Here is a 21358-nt window from a genome sequence, read left to right as displayed (position 1 = left end):
GGATTCGAACCCACGTACTCTGGCCACTCAATTCAATTCAATGAATTCCACGTACTACTGGTGCTGCCACCTGAATTCAAAATGGATGCCGCAGTTTACCCAGTTTACGGAAAGTGAAGATTTTTATACTGAAAGTATACGATATATTTAATGAAAGGATTCAAATTGACATCATGACGAAGTGGTTGAAAGCTTGCAATGAGAGGAAGTATGCCGTCGGTGAGTTGCTCGTCTATCATTTTACATAAACTCTACAAACTGTAAATTCCCTTTGAAATTTTGTTTTGGAATTTTACTTCCGTGTTCATGTCAATCAACTGATCTACTACAATTGGCAGTTGTCAGTCGTTATGCGGACCGGCCATCGGTTCAACCTAATAATGATGGTATTGGTAATTGCTCTCGCTGGTTGGACCTTGTCAATAATTCCAATGTAATCATTAATTCAAAAGACAAAAAAGTCACGAATTCTGCAGCCTCAACTAAATCACAGGGACTTGTCACGACTGATGATGAGACCAATGATGGGGGTACCAGTATCCCTGCAACTGTACAATGAAATAACAAGGATGGCAACAAATTTTCAATCTGACAATGACTTCTCCACTTCAATCGACTGTAATTCCAAAAATTCTCAACCGATTCACATGAAATAAGCTTTAATACAACCTAGAAGACTAGAAATGAGATTAGCGTACAGGTATGACCGCGTAGTTTAAAAAAATGTATGGTTTGTTGGGGTTTTCTCTAAGATCTCACATAGAAATCATCGTTTGAAGTGAAAAAAACGACCATTTTGCTGTCCACCATAGAATCGGTAGACCTCCATTTTGAGCTATCTCTCGTCAAAAAAAGGTGATTTCGTTGTGAGATAATTGTCGGAGAGTGGTGGTTGAAGGCTCGTTCGAAGCAGAAAGTCTTCTAGGTTGTATTAAAGCTTATTTCATGTGAATCGGTTGAGAATTTTTGGAATTACAGTCGATTGAAGTGGAGAAGTCATTGTCAGATTGACAATTTGTTGCCACCCTTGTTTTTATATTATACAGGGATAGTGGACCTGGTCATTGATATTGGTTTTATTCATTCACTATCAATTGTGACAAGTCCCTGTGCAACTAATTAAATAATACTACTACTCTGTCTGTCTCGATTGTGCTTGGACTTGGTAGTATTTATTATATGAAGTAGAAATATGTTTTTTCTTACGTAGATGCAGACACTGACCTGACGAGTTAATAAATGTTCTTTTCTCCTGATACAAATGAAAATCATGATTGAGTTTGAGGTTTGTCTGGTAATTTCAGCCATATACAGTTACAACGATGATCAACCTCATAGACTTCCTCTCAATATTGGTGATGTTGTTCATATTCTCGAAGAAAATGCTAGTAAGTTCTAAAAAAATACTGGATCATTTGATTACCTGTAATCTAAACTAAATTAGTCAATTTTATGCGTATGTTGGGTCGTATACATCTGAAGTCTCATTTGGTGGGTGTGCATTTGGCACATTTGCACCCATATTGTGAAATTTCCAACCTGACCAACACATGATATTGACTCTCTCCAAGTATTCAAAGGATATCTCGAGAAACATTTCTGTTGAAGTCATCACCTGCTTCTAGAGGGCATCTTTTGATAATAGTTCTAGCCACATACTATTTACAAGACACTATACAAATTCATGATGTTATGCTATCCTATCTTATTCGCAGATTGGTACAGAGGTTATAACATCAGAAATAAACATGTGAAAGGAATCTTTCCTAAAGAATATATTCATATCAGACAAAATGTTCTCAATAAACCAGGGTTTGTATGCTTCTTATCGCAATTACATGATTGATTCGGATCAATATGTCTTTAGTATCTTTATCTGGTAAATTATTAAGATATATTTGATTATTGTCTACTAGGACTGCTGAGTTGGTATACCTATCTGAACCTCCCATCATTCAAGAGATTACCTCCGTATTGTGGGAATGGGAGAAGATTCTCAAAGATCTTTATCTGGTCAGTATAATTCAATAAGAATTGATGGATCCATTGCTCCATATTTACTAAATATGTTATTAAATTTTTTAATTACAGACTCACAATCGACATTTTGATGTTGTGCGTAAATTCATGTTAGAACTGATTGATCAAAGGAAGCTGATTATGTCTCGTAAATTACCAATGGTAAGCGTTGATCTTGTAAACTGAAACAACTTCGCGCTTCCGGGAAAAAACTTGTGTTATTGATTAAGTGTGGCATATAATTTTCTTAAAGGATGAAGTGAAAAGTCTTCAGCAGAAAATGACGGCTAAAATTGATATGGGAAATGCGTATGTATTCCTGTAGTCGTATTATATATCACACATGAGAAATCAATTTTCACTCATATATAACTGTTATAATTAATAGATTATTGGGTCTTGATTTGGTCGTTCGCGATGAACAAGGGAACATTCTAGATCCTAGCCGTACTGGTTGTATACAGTTATATAGACAACACGAGGCCGGTGCTTTACGCGTTCAAAGAGCCAAGGTCAGTTTTCCCTTGCTCATAAATCCTAAAAACTGTTGTTTATGATAATCATGCGTTTGAATTCAAACGATATTTTGTTTTAATGTTTTCAGTCACAGGATTTGACGCTGCCCTTGCTTTTTTCAGAGGCAGAGGTAGAGTGCTCATTGTTGTAAATGTACAAACTATTTTGCATGAATATCGGGTCTATGTTCGTGAAATTTTGGTTTGTCCTTGATCGAATGATTGAGGCATTGCTTTCTATTATTCTATTTGTTTATGTGGATGTTGTGTTATTAACTCGTCTCGATAGTTGAATCAGATAGAAAAATTCACTTAAATCTTTTTAACTCAAAAACTGCGAACCATTTTCAAATAGGTTGTGGCTTTCTCTTAAATTCCGCAGATACACAATGACTTGACGATGGAAATTTCTGTGGATGTTTATACCTCAAATGTTCACATCCAATATTCTTTATTTTTGTTTTAGACACCATTTTTGTCCTTGGTGAATAAGTTTATTCGTGTTTGTGTGATTTATTTTTTCAGTTCATTCCCTCCAGAAGTAATTTTACTTTGGCTTTCTTGTGTTTTATTTAATCATGCAAATCGTTAGTTTGTGTTCAAATGCTTGAATTATTGTCCGATTACGATTTTTATTTCATTCAGATTCAGTAATTTATTATAAGAACATTCATGACTCCACGTTTTTGCGACATGATATCAGTATAACTTCCTCATTACGATCACAAATAAATATGAAAACTACTGTACACTGGTTGCTTTTCAGGAAAATGGATTCGATTGAAATGTTGTGTGATAATTGTTTGCATTTATTTCAGTCAATTGAACCGCCATACAGAACATTAGGAAATAAACACAGTTTCAGTTTGTTGGTTTCTGTGCGGAATTTCGTGTGTAGAATTGGTGAAGATGCGGATGTATTAATGAGTTTATATGATTGTAAACAGAACAGATATATCAGGTATTATCACGTAGATATCATAACAGTGACTTCAGTAATCTGTGAAATGATAAAACGAAAGATAAATCCCACGAATACAGGCTAGGAAATATTCACCAGGGGCCGGTTCCATAGTCAAGACTTAAGACCAAAAGTTATCTTAACCCTTAAGACGGGTCTTAAGTTGTTTGATTGGCTATAGGACTTAGTTTGTCTCAGACCGGTCTTAAGTCTAAGTTGTCTATGGAACCGGCCCCAGGTCATTATTGCACCCAAAACATAGTCATCTCAATATATTTTTTATATTTTCTAGTTTTCATTTGTTGGATTTCACTTATATTGAGGGTCCAGTTTCAGAAAAGCATAAAACTGTAGTTTATGAATGCGAGTCATTGTTATCATTCATTTTCAGTGAAAACTACATCGTGAAGTGGGGAGGTAAAGGACTTCCTAAAGATATCGAGATGTTAAACAATCTGCGAGTGCTTTTCACTGTAAGTAGTTCAATATTTTTGTTTCATGATATGATTTTCATTTCGTCGTAGTTAAGTAGTTTCTAATCATGTGATTATTTATAGGATCTTGGTCACAGAGATCTCGAAAGAGGGAAGGTGTTTCTGATCTGTCAAATCATCAGAATTGGTATGTTTTATAGTCCACGACTGCGATCTGCAGTTCTCACTCTATATTGAAATAAGTTTGTTTCTAATTCAGCCCTAGTCATATTTTTGGAACTTGATCGAGTAATTTCCAGCTATATATGTTAATGTATGTATTTGATATTGAAGGTTGTATGAATCTGAAGGAACACAGTGAGCGTAAACTAGCTCAAGGATTGCGTCGACCATTCGGAGTCGCTGCTATGGATATTACTGAAATAATCATGGGCAAAGTTCGGACAGACGAAGAGACTCAGTTCTTCGTACCATTTCAACAGTAAATACTGAATTAGTTTATCTAAATACCTACATCAATATATAACTATTTTCAGGGTTGTTACAGATTAGGGAATGCTTGATTTATTTTACCTGCGTGGAAAATCACGGAATTCTGACTCTTTTCTTGGTTTGGCGTTTTCTTGTTCTTACGGGGTACAACTAACTTCATGATAAGAGACAGTCACCATTTAGGATATCTTATAATTTGATTAGGGAATTATTAGTCTAGGGTCAGGGAAATATCAGGGAATTTGAATTCAGCTTGAATTGTTTATGTATCTTTGTAAATAGATGCGGTGAACGAGAGTTTCTTGATTCCGTTGTGAAGAAGGTGATTTCAGTTAAAGAGGGAGCAATCAATCACAAAGGTCAAGGTCTGTGGATCTCGGCGTTAAGATTGCCGGGAGATTTAGAACAAGTAAAAGAAGAACAACCCCATCTTATCATCGGATCGACAGTGATTTCGAGAAAGTTAGGCTTCCCCGAGGTCATATTACCGGGTGATATTAGGAATGATATCTACGTAACTATTGTACAAGGAGAATTTACAAAAGGAAATAAAACATCGGATAGGAATGTCGAAGTCATCATGTCTGTCTGTGATAAATCTGGCAGCATTATTTCGGTGAGTCTTTTAATGACCATTGCTGAATGATTTTTTTGATAACTGATTCAAGTCTCCAAACGACTTCTATTACAGTCAGTAGTAATGATGGGAGCTGGCTGCCCTCCGCATTGTGAATACAGATCTGTTATTTATTACCACGAGGATCGTCCGAAATGGTACGAAACTGTCAAAGTAAGTTCATCAATAGTAGAATAGCGCGTAAACTCCCGTGTGGAGGAATAAGATTAAAACCCATTATATACAAATACAAAATTAATAAATCTATAATTAAGATAAAGATTTGGAACGTTTCAGACTCTCTAGAGACCATTGTCAGGTGTGAAGAAATACATAAAATACCCGTCATTTTGTCTATTTCTACCTACCTGAATATGTTCTCAAGAGAGAGTCTAAAACTTTGTGTCTTAATCTTTATAAGTTCATCAGTAATTCACTACTGACAGTATTTTTATGATTAATAGTTTGATTGCTTTGTTTTGTAGGTCGCTTTGCCTATCGATGATTTCAGTGCTTCACATTTAAGATTCTTGTTCAGACATCGATCGACTAACGAAGGTAGAATTCATTTACATCAAATCTGAGCTTGGAAAACTCAATGATGAGAAAAGTTGGACGTATAACTGATTGTCTATTTTCAGCTAAAGATCGGACGGAAAGACCATTCGCTCTTGCGTATGTGAAATTAAAAAAGTCGGATGGAACCACATTAGCAGATGGGTTACATAACCTTCTAGTCTATAAGGTAGAGTTTGTGATATAATTGTTATGAAAGCGTTATCTCTGTACTTTGCTGGTATTTTACTGTTATTTGGTGCATTTTTCAGATCGAATCGAAGAAATTGGACGATTGCTGGAAAGCTTATCAGTCATTACCCTCTACACGTCTTGATCTGGATACTGTGTTATCTAATAACACGAATAGTAAACCGCATATAGGACACGGTCCTCTGACATTGTCACAGAAAGATTCGTTTCAAATATCTTCACTCGTCTGTTCCACTAAACTAACTCAGAACGTCGATTTGAGGGGATTATTGAACTGGAGGGATAATCCAACCGGATTAGAACATCATCTGAAAGCGATTATGAAAGTCGATGGAGAGGAAATCATCAAGGTAGAATTCACTCTTTACAGATCCATGAAATTCTGAAGCGAGTTGAATTCGGTAATTATTTCATATATCTGTTTCTAGTTCTTACAAGATACGCTGGACGCTTTATTCAACATTCTACAGAATTCTGATTGCGATCAATACGACAATCTTGTGTTCGATGCGTTAGTTATGATCATTGGATTGACTTCCGATCATAAATATAATCAATTCAAACCGGTTCTCGAGGTCTACATTAAAAACGACTTCAGCGCTACATTAGTTTATCCGTAAGTAATCGTATACGTGTTGTGACACAAGAGCAGCTTTACCCCACCAGAGCTTTACCCAGGCAGCAGATTCAGAGTTTATCGTTTATTTTTAGGAAATTGATAAATACTTTGCGTTTCTACGTTGAACGAGCCGGAGAAACTGAGTATTTAGAACCGTTATTGAAAACTTTGAAGTCGTACGAGTTTCTGATGAAATTTATCCTCAGATCTCGCGTGCTGTTTGTCGCGTAAGTTTAATCAGTATTTCTCTCATCAGAGAGACTTCTGCAGTGTTTACCCGAAGAGGAATGAATATTTTACATGTTTTATTGACAGTTTGAATGAAGGACTCGGACAACAACAGTTTCAGACATCAGTTGTACAACTATTGACATCGCTGAACATCATGATGATGATTAAAACTGAGAGAACAAGATTAGTTCAGGTAAGTTGAAACAGTCTATAATTAATCAATCTTCTATTAACCCACCGGATTTATACATTGAAATACCTCCTTCGTCTTCCTCTGCTTGTACCTGTTTTCAGAAGACTTCATATTCTGTAAGTCTGATGATGTTTTTAGTTCCAACAATAACCTAGAAATGCTGAAAGTGTTGTTGTAGAAAAGTTGGTTAATTTACGTGTTTAACCCTTTCAGTGCGTCTACACCGCAGTGGGGTGTATAAATCAGTGATGGATTTTGCTAGTACATCGCAATGCGGTGTATTGATGTAATTAGTAATTATCTCTCTAGAAAAATGGCAGCACGTGTCAAACATAGTGAAATATTAGTAACTAACGATACACCGCGCCGCGGTGTAGACACACTATAGTGCTATTCCCGTTATTCAACACACTAGGGTGGAATTTTAAAAATTTTCAAATTATCTCTAGCACTAGAGGGTATTAACTAGTCAGCACTGAAAGGGTTAGGAGATTTATGATTTTATTGGTTATTCATTTCAGGCTGCTGCTATGAAATACATTCCATCTGCAATACCAGATTTAATGCAGATGCTCGATGTAAATGAACTGAGTAATCTGATCGTAAATTTCGTCAATAACGTCGCGAGTAATTCGCTGATTAAACAGAAACTACAGTGTATCAAGGATATCGTACACAGTGAGATATTCCGTGAACCGACATCGAGAAGTGTTCTCTTACCCGCTTTATTAGACCACGTTAAAATGAGTTTGGAATCATACGAAGAGACTGAACTTTGCATCGTTATACTCGGAGATATTCTAGATTTGATGTATCGCAATGAAACTGTAAGTTCAAGAAGTTAGCGACCTGGGTTTGTGACTATAGTTTTAAAAACTTCATCGTAATATTGATTTCTATCTCTGGTATATTTGATTAGGGAGTACTTCATGAAGATTTGGCTTCGATATTGAGAATAATGCTGAGCACGGTAATCAAAACTGTCATACAACTCGACATCGAGAAAGAGAGTTCCCTTGTCGTAAGTGTTTCAGATTTCTCTGGCCACCCATCTTCACCCGTCAAGGGATTCGAACCCACTACGCTAAAGCTGTTCCCCGAACCCCTTGACCTCACGAGTCGTTGGAGTCGTTACTAGCCGACCAGAATCCGGTCGTACCAATCACAGCGCTTGTAACAAACCGTCAGTAGACTTCTGTTGGTTTTCCCGTTAAATTGACCAATCAGCGAACGTTTTACCGAACAAGGAAGTATTTCGCAAATCGATATATGACGTCACGTGCAACAGCGCCAGTAATGGAATCACGCTTCGTGAGGCCATAGGGCTGGTGGAAGCGAGTTCGGGAGTGATACCGGACCCCTGGCAAGCGAGGATGCTGGCCACCCTGTTATTTTGAATAGATTTTATATCAACTGATGGTTAATGATATTTTCAGCGTAATTGCGTCGCTGTTTTAACGGCTATGTTTCATCAAATGACCGAGACTCATTATCAGGAATACATCACTAACATGGCCGGTACACGAGAAGTGATGGATTTTCTGGTGAAAGTTTTGCTCGTATTTCGTGAACTGGTCAAACGTGTTTATTATCCCAACGACTGGAATGAGATGATCATGTTACAGAACAGCGTCATACTGAAAGCATTGCGCTTCTTTTCACATACGCTGAAAGATCGATTCTCTGAACCATTTGAATATCAGGTAAAAATGTTCTTCAAAATGAGCTCGCACTGAAGTTTCCTTTTAGTTATGATATCAGCACCTGTTGTACAAACATGACAGAAAGCTTCATTTCGATTGTATAATGTTTTTTCTAGTTGTGGAACAACTTTTTCCATTGTTCGATATCATTCCTGACACAAGAGAGTCTTCAACTGGAAAACTTCACCGCGCTGAAACAAAGCAAGATAATATCACGATATAAAGACATGCGAAGAGAAGCTGGTTTTGAAATACGCAGCATTTGGTTCAATTTAGGTATCGAATCAATAGTTTTGACCCTTTCAGTACATCTACACTTCCCCCTATTTAACACACTGGGGTGGTATATTATGAAAAAATTTCAAATCATCTCCAGCACTTTCGGGTATTAATAAGTCGGCACTGAAAGGGTTAATAGTTATTCCGCTGTACCTGCTGAACAATGTAACACAAATTAGTATATTTTCTGCAGGTCCAAATAAGACATTGTTTATACCGGGAATGGTCGGGCCGATTCTCGAGATGACGTTGATTCCGGAGATCGAACTGCGTAAACACACGATTCCGATATTCTTCGATATGATGCACAACGAGTTCTTACAGATCGAGAAACTACGCGGCGGTGGAACGAAGTATAAGAGCAACTTTAAAGAGGTAGAAAACTGAAATATCAGATTTGTTGAATATTAAAATCGATAAATCGATATTGATTGATGTCATCGATTTCTGTTTAGGTTGAAAATGAAATAATAACACAGTTGGATGTATTAGTCGAAGGAGGACGAGGTGATGAACAATATAGAGACTTATTTTACAATATGTAAGTTTTTCTTCCGCAAACTTGTCTCCACAAAAACTCATATCTCTAATAATAATCTGTTATGATGTTCTCCCCCGTTCACAGAATGCGCGGATATTTCGAGAACCAACAAAGTATGAAGGAACAAGGTGTGATATTTGTAGCTACGATTCAACAGCTATTGCAGCACTTACTGGAATACCGGTCGGTTATAAATGACGATAGTAAAGAGAATAAAATGAGCTGTATCGTCAATTTGCTGGTATGTTTAAACCCTCAAAATCATCGATATAATGAGTCGATTTAGTAGCAGAATGATCGCAAATGATTTCTCTATTTTCAGAATTTCTATCATGACATAAATCGTCAGGAAATGTACATCAGATACTTGCATAAACTATGTGACTTGCATTTAGAGTGTGATAACTACACGGAAGCCGCTTATACACTGATGTTATATGCTAAACTACTACAGGTAATAAACATTTCAGCGTAATCCAGCGAAATCTTTGTAATCGCTGTGTTCATCGATCAGTGAAATGAACTCGAGTTTCGTATATATCGTTTCAGTGGTCGGATACGCTTTTGAGTTCAGTGTTGTGTAGTAATAAATATCCTGAAGCTCATACTCATCGGGAACTAAAACAGAAACTTTACTACGAAATGATTCATTACTTCAATAAGGGGAAGGTACGTTTTAGATTCGTACTCGGTATTTTACGTCTATCTTTCGTGAGGTGATGTTGATTTTTGTTATTTCAGATGTGGGAGAAAGGAGTTGAAATCTGTAAAGAGTTGATAAATCAATATGAGTCTGAAACATTCGATTACGATCAACTCAGTGATTTATTGGTAAACAGTTCAATCATTTATGAGTTTATAGATAATTTTATCTGAACTTTAATTGAATTATATTCATCGCTCAATTTCAGACGCAACAAGCGCAGTTTTATAAGAAAATAATCACTGAAATGCGACCAGAACCGGAGTATTTTAGAGTTGGGTTCTATGGAAAAGGATTCCCATCATTCTTAGAGGTATTCATTCGATTTATATCATGAAAATACTCCTTTGATGTTTGTCGATAGAAACTCTGGTTGAAATTTTGTTTGTTATTCATTTCAGAATAAAGTCTATGTGTTCAGAGGTAAAGAGTATGAGAGATTATCAGATTTCGCGGTCAGATTGCAAAATCAATTTCCAAATTCACAGGTAACAAATTCAGTTCGATATTATGTACTTTTATTTCTTATATAATCCGTTTTTGATCTGTACAATTGTGATAAATATTACAGTTATTGAAGACACTAACGACACCGGGTGATGAAATCATGGAGTCAAGTGAACAGCATTTACAAGTGAATGCAGTAACTCCGATGCTCGAACTAAAATCAAAATTCATCAACAAAAAAGTGAAAGATCAAATACTGAAGTATTATAAAGTGAACGAGGTTCAGAAGTTTACGTTTTCACGTAGAATTGATAAAGGCAGCGGAGATGTAGCTGTGAGTCGAATCAATTCTGTGTTCATTCTAAGATAACTATTGCGAAATTCTTATGATATCTGGTTTAATTTTTTCAGAATATGTGGTTAGAACGAACTAATATGGTCACATCTTACCCATTACCGGGGATTCTACGCTGGTTCCCAGTTACTTCTACTCATGTTGTAAGTTTAATGATTACACATCAATGAATGAATTGTTTATAGTGACTGAATGATTATTATTTTACATATATAGAGTTTAGTTAGTCCATTAGAGGTAGCTATTGAAACTATTGACGCAGCAAATGAGAAATTAAGAGGTTTAATCGAAGTTACGCAGTCAGATTTGAAAATGCGCGTCGATCCGTTAGGAATGGTTCTCAATGGTATTGTTGATCCCGCTGTAAGTGGTGGTATCAGCATGTATAAGGTCGGTATTTTTATCGCTATCAGATAAAACTGTTTTATAAGAACATTCAGTAATTAACATCTTTTATACAGGTCTTCTATGAAGATTCCTACATGCACGAAAACCCAGGAAAAACAACGTTTCAATTGGTGCAAAGATTGCGGGAAGCGACGGCTAAACAAGTTAGTTAAACACACCACGTAGTCTAGTTGATGGTTCATTGCGAATATGGTTCACTCAACATTGATTTTGTTCTTTTTCTTCTTAATATTTCAGATTCAGTTGTTATGTAATGGTTTACAGATTCACAGTCAGAGAGTTTCACCAACTATGCAACCACTTCATGATCACATGGTTGAAAGTTATAATCTGATGAAAAATCTGGTTGAAACTGAATACGGAATTCGAGTGAAGGTCAGGATACTTGTACAGAGTTCTTACAAGTCAGGGAAGTCAGGGAATCCCGGATTTATTTCCCCGGAGAGAAAATCAGGAAATTCTGACTTTTCTTGCAAATTAAGAAAAGGGAATTTGAATGTTTGGAGTCTTGCTCTTCTTGCTTGTGATGAGTGGCGCAAGGAATCTTGAAAAGAACAGCCACCACTGAGGATGTCTTATGATTTAATCAGGGAATTTCTTGGCCAAGGGTCAAGGGGAAATCAGGAAATAGTGAATTTTGGATTCCTTGATCTGTAAGAACCCAGCTTGTAGTAACTGGTTTCAATTCATCTATGCTTTTACTTGATTTGTCATAGTTCACTAAATGACTCTTGTTTATTTCTTATAGACTCAAGAGATCACAGTGAAACGAGCTAAGACATTGTTATCTCCGAGTCCGGTTCAAGATTTAGACAATCGTAGTTCTGCGTAAGTTCTGTTTATATCAGTTTGATTTAGAGCCTTAAATCGCTTGTGCTACGATCATTAAAACAGTAGTCATCAAAATACTGTCATCATTCGCTTCGAATGATTGAATCTTTCACTTAAATTCTACTGATATTTTCTGCAAATAGTCAAATCCTTCCCTTTAAAGTTTCTCTTTGAAAGATTTTTAACTTATGCTGATTTTTTCGTTCGGTATAAAACTGTGTGTGGAGAAAATGCTTGCTTTAAGAAACTCTGTACTAATGGCATGATCGATTTCAAATACTTTGCTGAGATTATTGCGCTGTAAAACCTGCCATTTTTATAGTAAAACTAACCATCAAACTGTTTCTTTGGTATTCATGCTTTCTATAGGATTCGCAGATCAGGATTTGGACCACGCAGGTAATTTCTTATTCAATATCATATTTCTATTTTTGTTGTTGGATTTTACTCTGTTGTTCGTCATCAATCTTTTCGGTCAAATACTCGATGATTCACGCTGAAAGGCTTTAGAATGTGCTTCCATCTACAGTGTGAAATAAGTACCAAATCTCATTGTATCGAACTAGCTATCTTAACTCTTCTTGTTTCAAAAATAAATGAATTTGATAGATATTTGTCAATATGTAAGATACTTTTAGATGGTTTTGCCAATTTGAATGGCACGGAACCTCATAAACTATCATTCACCTTGTTGCTTGTGATCTATTCATATTTGTGCATGTGTCACTCTACCTTGTAATGTTTTATTAATAAGAGTAGTTGTAGAGAAGCCGTTTTAACCTTGTGTCAAATCAGTAAACATGAAAACCTGGTTGTAATTTGAAGGTTTACTTGATTTTATCAAAATATCCAACTTTTACTATTAGTGCATAGAGTAACTTCACCAGGTCTTCGCGTTTACTGTTTTGATAATGTGAATTACTCTCCACTTGAAATCATTGTTCTTCAGCAATTATAGTTTTCTATATTCTATAAAAGAGTTATTCATTATACACGATAGATCCTGTATACACCTAACTGTAGTGTTGAGTATTGTAATCATTGTTAAACCAGGTTTTCATCGAGTAAATTCTACTCTCTACGTCCGAGTGGAAGTGTTGGAAACCTTTCCGTTGGGTACGTGTCTATACGACTGTCTCGATAAGGGTCGCTGTTTCACTTATTTGAGATAGTTTTGCAGTACATCGATTTGGCTTCCCTTACATAAAGACAGATGCTTAGGAAACAACAATATATCATCGGGACACCTGCTTCCTACTACACGACCAAACGCTTCTTATAAAAACCATAAATCTGCTTTTCGTGATAATTTTTATAAAGCTAACAAATCAACATTTTCTGCTTATTGTGTTTTTAATTTTTTTTTCATTAAAATCGATTCAAATACAAGATGAATTCAGGACAAAACAAATGCTGGATAATGATCATGTATGCATACAGTAGTATGTGTGTTGTATAAAGGTTTAGTTTTAAAATGCTTTGGTTGCAGTTGTTGTATCTGATATTTGTATGCAGTGCGATCATTATCATTTTCTGGGCCTGATTTCAGGTGAAAATTAGAGTTTTATGACCTTTCTTCGTCTTATAAATCATTGGCGTTCGTCGTATGAATTATTAATTAGATGTCGTACGGAAACGAAACATTAATTCAATCAGTCGTGTATTTATAGTTCTACCGTACTGCGCTGTATAACGCTGAAACAATGTTCATATAACTACAAAACAAAATAACTACCATCGCTTACCCTACATCACGATTCCAGAGCTGCTAGCCATCCACAATTTTCACGTGGTTTGAGGTCCCTGATCGTGGGATCTTTAACTGTATCAGTATGATATAAAATCCCACACTAAGAATAGAAAATTGAGTTGGAAATATTAGTAGTTTATTCGATGTTTTGACTAGATGCTTATAGTCATCTTCAGGTATACTGGAATTCAGAAGACTTGGAATTAACTTCTAGCTCAATCAAAATATTCAGACTTCATCTTTTTCATTCTCAGTGTGCAATTTTATATTATTGTTGCAACTCAGAGTGCTTCATCAATGCATATGATCAGTATCTGTGAAACCATTGTCATCTTGTGTCCCTGAAGACAATTGTTTATATCTTCTTATTTTGCTCCCTGAAAGTTTCCTCGATTGACCATGATTCAAATACTTACAGGTTGGCAGCTCTACAGTTCCTTCATGTTTTATGAGTCTACAGCTAAATTATGCTTTCTATTATCTCTTAATATCAAAATTAACCTACCGGCTCTCATTCCAAAAATCTGTACAAAATTCTCGTATCAAACTTTCAAGAAATTTTAATATCTTTTTTGTTTAGAACGAGTAAAGTAGAATCAGAGACTCCTCAGAAGGGTGGTTCACCCTCTTCACAGCGAACCCTGTCGTCTTCCGTGTGGGTGCGTCCCGGTTCATCAACTGTCAGTCGTAGCGTGAGCACTGTCAGTAAATCGAGAGGAACTCTTATTAATGTAGTTAGTAACGTTACACAGGTAATTATCATCATTATCTCTTCAACATTTTAGTGGCAAATTGTGGCAAAAAATCACAATGATTTTTGATTTCTTAATAAAGTTCCTCAAACTGTTCATCAAAAAATTGAACAAATTCAATAGATTCAATTTGTAGCGTAATTGAAATGTAAACGGACAGAACACCGTGTTATAAACATGATAGATAGACTACAGCGATGTTTGACCATAAATCTGTCGTCTCGCGTTTCAGGCATTTTCTAAACGACCTTTATCGACGGAGATTACTCACCACGGCGATAAACCGTCGAAAGATGAGAAAAAGGATGATAAAGAGGAGGAAAAAGTGTTGAACAATAGTCACAGTCACAGTCGTGGTGATATCAGTAAAATGATTGAATTAACCGAAGAGGTAAAAACATCTTACACTCAGTTTGTCAATGATACCGCGTGAAACTAATCGCTTTAATTTCACTGAATGATGAATTGTTTTATAGTTAACCCCTCAGCGGCCGCGACGTCCTGACCCCGAGAAACGCAACAGTCAGAGACACAGTCGGCAGTTTAGTTTAAATCTATCAACTTCAACGGAGCCTTCAACACCTTCTTCAACATCGGGTAGGCTATAAACACGACATCCTTAGTTCTTTTTCAGTTAATACTCCAGATTTTAAACATCCAAAATGAACAAATCTTAACTGAGAGTCAAAGCTCACTTACATTTGTCAACCCGGTTACTGGATCCTGTATTATACGATATCTGTGATTCGATTCTAATTGTGATGTTTTAGGTTCTCAGGAAAGTTTACCTCTGACAGAGGAGTGCCCTCCACCTCTACCGGTTAAAACGCAATACGCTGACTACAGTAATATAAACATCATTCCTCCAACTGATTCACCATCCGACAATAAACGGATGACTTCGTTCATTTTGAGAAAAGACAAGGTATGTATAATATGTGCGAGTCGAAACCAGGCGTCGGACACGACCAATTACACCGCGTCCCCAATCTACCGATATCATGTACCGGTATCAATGTAGTGTAGATTTTATGAGACTAAGAAGGAACTTTCAGTCAGATCCTTACACGGACAATCGAAATCTCAATACAAAAAAAATTAGGATGCATTCTTAACAAAAATGTTCTAATGTAGAAGTATCCTTCTCAGGATCACAGAACTCATGATGTAACTCGTACTCTGTTCCACCAGTAGACTTCTTGTGAAATTTCCCATCAGACCAGTTTGTATAACTGTGATGTGTGAAATAAATAAACGATAAAAAACTGAACGTAATTCACAGTCGTATTGATAGATATAAAATTCAATTAATGATGCCGTGAATATTGATGAATATCTCCGGTGGTTTAACGTGATAAGTCTATTTGTATGAATCGATATTAGGTGCTAATGTTAATAAAGATCAGATTTGGTCGGACAACGACGTTGGGTCTGCGCTGATTTACACCTATTTTATATCATCGGTCAAGAAAATAGAACTGTCATAGCGGGAACATGTGGTACGGTTAATGCGAGACATAAAGGCAGAGGAATGGCGGGTTTGGGAATTGTTTAAAGTGGGTTCATCTCGAGTAAAATGTACTAGTTGTGATCAGTACGACTCTAAGGAGTGATTAAATAGATTGTATGAGCATCTTTCTTTCACTCCGCGGAGTCCCTATTGAATACTATTGCCGCATCGGTGTGCACCAGTAATCATTACTAGACTGCCAGTAAAACCTGAGCCCTACAGCAATCATAGAAAACTATCGTTGTCACAGTCGTTGTTTTATATTCTCTATACGTCTGATACTGATCAAATTTGAATATTAACATTTTTACTGTTTCATATAATCAGGGTGCAGCCATTTATCTGGAAATCAGGCAATAGTCGGGGAATTTTGTGAAAAAGCTGAAAATTAGGGAAAAGTCAGGGAAATTGGTTGAGAAAAATTAAACTAAAAAACTATTCCATATTTGACTGTGTTAACTGATTGGATTCGTAGCAGATTGAGTCAGGGAATACAATTTACATGTAAGGGAATAGTTAGGGAGAGATATCAGGGAAAAAGATTTCAAATGGCTGCCCTGATGATTTACTGTAACTGAGTTATGTTCATATTTTCAGCCCGTTCCACCACTACCAATCAGTGAACCACCACCAGCTCTACCCGGTAAACACACAACAACAGCTCCCGTCAGTCCGCAAGGTACCCCACCGGCGTTGCCTAAAAAAAATCGTCGCACAATGAAAACTTAGCCGAAATGAAACTTTGAAGGTTTCGATGTGTTTTCAAAGCAGCTGCTCAAATATAGGAATGTGCTATAGCTAAACAAATCAAAAACATTATCAATCGCAATGATTTTATTCTAACCAGAAGATAAAATTCAAGATGTTTTTATATATTCTACTATTAAGAGCTTCCGTGAAGTTTTGTAGATGATGGTATGTTTTTTATTTTCTAAGAGATAAAAAGTATGGAAGTTTTTTTAATGATCGAATTTTAAAAAATGATGGTGCTTATTGAACTATTTACGTTGATGAATTTCTGAGTAGATAACTTGTCGAAGTTAAGAGAAGTATCCGATTCTGTTCAGAGTTTTTGCTTCGTAGTGGTTTTAAATGTGTAATATTATTATATAGATAGAATTAACTGCTCGGATTATCTGAAATTGTTTATCGAACGCGCGGTTGTGCGACAATATTTTTGTAATACAACGAAGTATATGAAACTGAGTATAGATTTTGATTTTTACACTTAAGCGAGAATTTAATTGAAACGTATTTTGTAACTCGATATACAAACATTCTATATCTTTACGTATATATCTGATTTGAGAAGTGAAATATATTAAGTACATGTAAGGCTAAAAAAAATTGATACCTTGTTTCTCCGCTCTGCTGAGCCTAAATGTTGACCCGGCCGGCCGCCTATCTACCCTATACATTACTTTTTTTTAAATCGTGATCAATTTAACCATAACAGACCCGGCCGCTATAGAAATGAACTGTTTATAAATTTTATCATATTTTACAAAAATGACCCGGCCGCTGCGGAGAAACAAGGTATCATTTTTGTTTAGCCTAAGTAACGTATGCATAGATGATTAGTTGATGTATTATTTCAAGTAAACGGTATATACTGATTTTCTACGTACATTTTGTAGACTTATGCAATATTGTATATTTTGCAATAATTTTAAAGATTATCTTGATTGATTATATGTATATTTTAATTTCGCGCAGGTGCCTGATTCATCGCACAAGAGTATATTTTTGTTTAATACGCGACATTACTTACGATAAGTTCAGTCCATGAGAAAGATCGCTCCGTTGTATAGCCCCCCCCCCCAAAAAAAAAAAATCAGATCCGTAAAAACGAGGAAACTCGATATTCAAACAGGAATATCTGTGTTTATAATGTATTCGATTTTAGAAAGTGATGCAATATAATGATGATATTTGTATGTGAAACATGATGTTATTACGCTCGAAGCTTTCTCTATCGTTTTGCTCATTAAATTCTGATTATCATTCCACCTTAATCACCGATACTGTCATCAACGTGCTATGTTTTATTGTCGGCACGATGGGTAGAACCCCGCATTTCTCTATTTACAACACTAGTAAATGTGTCCCGATGGTACGATGGATCATAGCTGTGTAGATAGGTTGCCGGTCCCCGGTGTCATTCTCCATTAGGATGGTGATTTTTAATGGTGGGTTACCTGCTGAGAGGCCACATGCCCATATAATACACTATTAGACTCGCAGGTTTTGACAAATTATCCCGAATAACGATAATCATAATCAAGAACATCAAATATTCTGAAAACATCAGAACTTCCTTAATTCCTCAAGTCCAAAAGTGGTCTTAGATATTTGGACCGACCTTTAGAACTTAGACTTGTCTTACTTATACAGATCTAAACTATGACAGTGCTACTGGACCCATTTCGATCTCACCGATCAACAACCATGCTTCTAACTACGAGTTGAGTTTTTTACCGTCATTCGTAGCGAATTATATTTCGATCGCATCCGAAAAAAAGTTTTTGTTTTGTCAATACTCTGAGGATATCATATTTTTGTAGATGTTAATTCGAGTGCATCTGAAAAATCATCGGATAACTCTTCAGGGTGCGACTAACATAACTGTCATTCCATTAATTAACTTATTTGAAAAGTCCCCGATTAATTTTTGCCGCCAGTCCCGCTTGGGCAATTCCGTTTCGATATAAACGGAAAGTTGTGCCGTTTTCTCATTTTCACTGTTATGGCTGCGGAATAACAATGTCCTTAGATACATTAATATCTCATCTATGCTGTGTACGGATAAATGACATGTGTGGTCTCCGATGTCGTTTGTTTCAGTCAAACTTGTCAAAGTCCGACTTTTATGAAATACGTAAACAGTTCACGAATGTTTGTTCGTGATGTAATTTCCACTGAGTTCTTCATCTTCCGCTCACACGATTATTCAGTGTTTATTATGCACAGACGAATTATGTAGCTCGGCTCCTAGTTTAAAATTCTATGTCTCTGTGAAAGTTTTTCTTTTTTTTTGCTATTTACTTCGGCTGCGTTATCGACGCGTTTCAACTCGGTCCAAAAATATCGCTCAAGATTTACGAACATAGATTTTTTTCATAAATATCAATGTTATTTGAAATTTTTCTTTGTTTTCGATGCCTGAATTTGTGTTGAACGAATAGATTAGAAGATACTTTGTAATAGTTAATGCTTTTGTGTTTGTTGAGAAACATGTCTGATTAAAGTAAACCAGAGTCTAGTTGTCTGTCTGAACCAGTCATCAACTCGCGTTGAACAAAGTGCTTAGAATTCCTGCAGGAATATCATCACATTCCTGATAATAATTGACCTATCTGTATAGCTCCTAAATAATGAACCAGCAAATATTACATTTATTTGGCCGCTGTAGTAAAATTTTGATGAATTAATCCCAACTGACTTGTCTTACTGTCATCTGCCATTAGCTGCATTAGGTAGAAAGCAAGTTGGACAGGATATAAATGAGAATGACCCCAAGGGGGCCGAAATGGTGATATGATGGGCTCGATGAACATCAAATAAGAATTTTAGACAAATTGCATCTTCCAAGACACATGTAGAATGTATAAGTAGTAATAATGTCCTAGAAGTTATGACCTCTACCGGGGGAAGAAAATTGAAAACTTTCAAAAACTGTTTCTCGAGATTCTGTTTGCCGTATTAGTGGGAAGTATCTCTCCACGGAATCTAAAATCCATTTCTACTCCGGTCTGTAGAATAACATGTCCGATTCGTTTTGAAATGAAACCAGATGCTTTTAATGTGTTCAGAATATGCTGAATTATCTGATGTATATATATTATAGTTGTATAAACGCTTTTAAATTGTATTTATAAAGATTTATATATTACTCATATATAATATAATATGATTACTATATTTGTGTACATAAAGTATGAAATAAACGAGATTTAAATCAATTTTTTGTAGTTATTGTTCATTTTTCCTCGAAATCTGAAAAATTCGTGTCGTGGGGGAGAGACGTGTGGCTCCATCGTTTTTTGAGTAACCTGACTCTGTTGGGCTAAACATTGCTGTGACTAATATAAGCGATACCCGCAATTCTTTGCTTAAATCTGCAGGACTGGTGCAACGTTTTTGGTCGGGCGAAATTTGGCTCGGGTCAAACTGGCTCGGATCAGACCCGGATCAAACTAGGATTGTGACTTATAAGTTGGAGTTCACTCGTAAATCGTCCCACTCGTTACTGAAATGATATCAAAATGATGCCGTGACGCGGACTAATTTCACTAAAATTTCGCATTTGGTACCGGCGTGAACGGTTTGTCCCGGGGATTATCTTGCACGGGGCAAATTTGGTCAACTGAAGACTAGGGCAGCTCCGAGTCAGTGGGGCGAATTCCCTGCTGCTTCTCGTTGTTAGAAGAAAATAAACATCCACAGAATGAAAGACAAGAAACTCGATCAATTGCCGCCTTGCATGCAGTTATATTACATCATAATTTTACGTACAAAATATTCACACAATTCAATCCATCAAATAATCATCAATTTTCAATAAATTTCCAAATAAATTACAGGGCACTACATACACGAGATAAAGGAGTTTTAAGGTATTTAACGCCCGCAGACTTATCATTACCTTCAACATTAAAAATATGAGAATAATTGACTAGAAGGTTCACAGTAATATCAATAATTATGAAATTCTCACACAATTAATAGTTTTCATGTATCACAAAAATACGATTTATTTATAAACGAACAAAGTTTGTAGATGAAAATAGTAAGAGGGATGAGAAGAGTAGCGAACTGTTCTAATACACCAAAACAGCGAAATTAAAATATTAGATTTTATTCAATAGATTTCATGGTTGAACGATAGAAAAATCAAATACACAATTTGTCATCGAATTTTACAATATACAAACATATCGGGCAGTGATGTTATTAGATTATTCTTGAGTGAATAAAAATCTTATTTTTTGAGATCAAAAATGTATAATTGTTTCTATGTACAGACAATAATAATGAGTATAAAAAGAGACGCCGAATTATTTTGAGATTTGATCAGTGAAGATATTACAACTAGCGAGTTTATTATTAACGGTGATTACTATATCAGAGATGTTCGAGAAAAAATTATAAACTGTTCGTGTGTATATTTGAAAAAAAAAACATCGATCATTGATGAGAAATGACTGTTTGAGGTATCAAGTTTTCGTAGT

General features: G+C 35.9%; 1 protein-coding gene across 1 annotated transcript; it reads left to right on the top strand.

The window, feature by feature from the left end:
- The first annotated feature begins 88 nt into the window (after positions 1-88).
- On the top strand, positions 89-20072 carry LOC141900799 (dedicator of cytokinesis protein 1-like). Its single transcript, XM_074787837.1, has 44 exons — positions 89-219; positions 1305-1388; positions 1716-1812; positions 1917-2013; positions 2092-2181; positions 2273-2328; positions 2408-2531; positions 3353-3495; positions 3887-3968; positions 4053-4116; positions 4263-4410; positions 4704-5037; positions 5113-5211; positions 5523-5595; positions 5679-5782; positions 5865-6155; positions 6234-6421; positions 6517-6651; positions 6740-6848; positions 7370-7675; positions 7768-7869; positions 8285-8551; positions 8668-8827; positions 9024-9205; positions 9286-9371; positions 9456-9612; positions 9694-9825; positions 9921-10040; positions 10113-10202; positions 10283-10387; positions 10476-10562; positions 10646-10855; positions 10933-11019; positions 11093-11266; positions 11338-11427; positions 11522-11659; positions 12033-12112; positions 12485-12514; positions 13169-13231; positions 14446-14617; positions 14850-15008; positions 15094-15214; positions 15388-15542; positions 16725-20072. Exons 1-44 carry the CDS (start codon positions 174-176, stop codon positions 16854-16856), a joined length of 5769 nt encoding a protein of 1922 aa, XP_074643938.1. The 5' UTR covers positions 89-173; the 3' UTR covers positions 16857-20072.
- The last annotated feature ends 1286 nt before the right edge of the window (positions 20073-21358 follow it).

This window comes from Tubulanus polymorphus, chromosome 2 (genome assembly GCF_964204645.1).
Source record: "Tubulanus polymorphus chromosome 2, tnTubPoly1.2, whole genome shotgun sequence".
NCBI lineage: Eukaryota > Metazoa > Nemertea > Palaeonemertea > Tubulaniformes > Tubulanidae > Tubulanus > Tubulanus polymorphus.
This window is presented reverse-complemented; position numbering and strand designations above follow the sequence as displayed.

Coding starts and splice junctions, on each gene's coding strand:
- LOC141900799 (XM_074787837.1), top strand. CDS start 174: ATGACGAAGTGGTTGAAAGCTTGCAATGAGAGGAAGTATGCCGTCG. Junction 4,411..4,703: donor TTCTTCGTACCATTTCAACA/GTAAATACTGAA, acceptor CTTTGTAAATAG/ATGCGGTGAACGAGAGTTTC. Junction 8,828..9,023: donor CAGCATTTGGTTCAATTTAG/GTATCGAATCAA, acceptor TATTTTCTGCAG/GTCCAAATAAGACATTGTTT.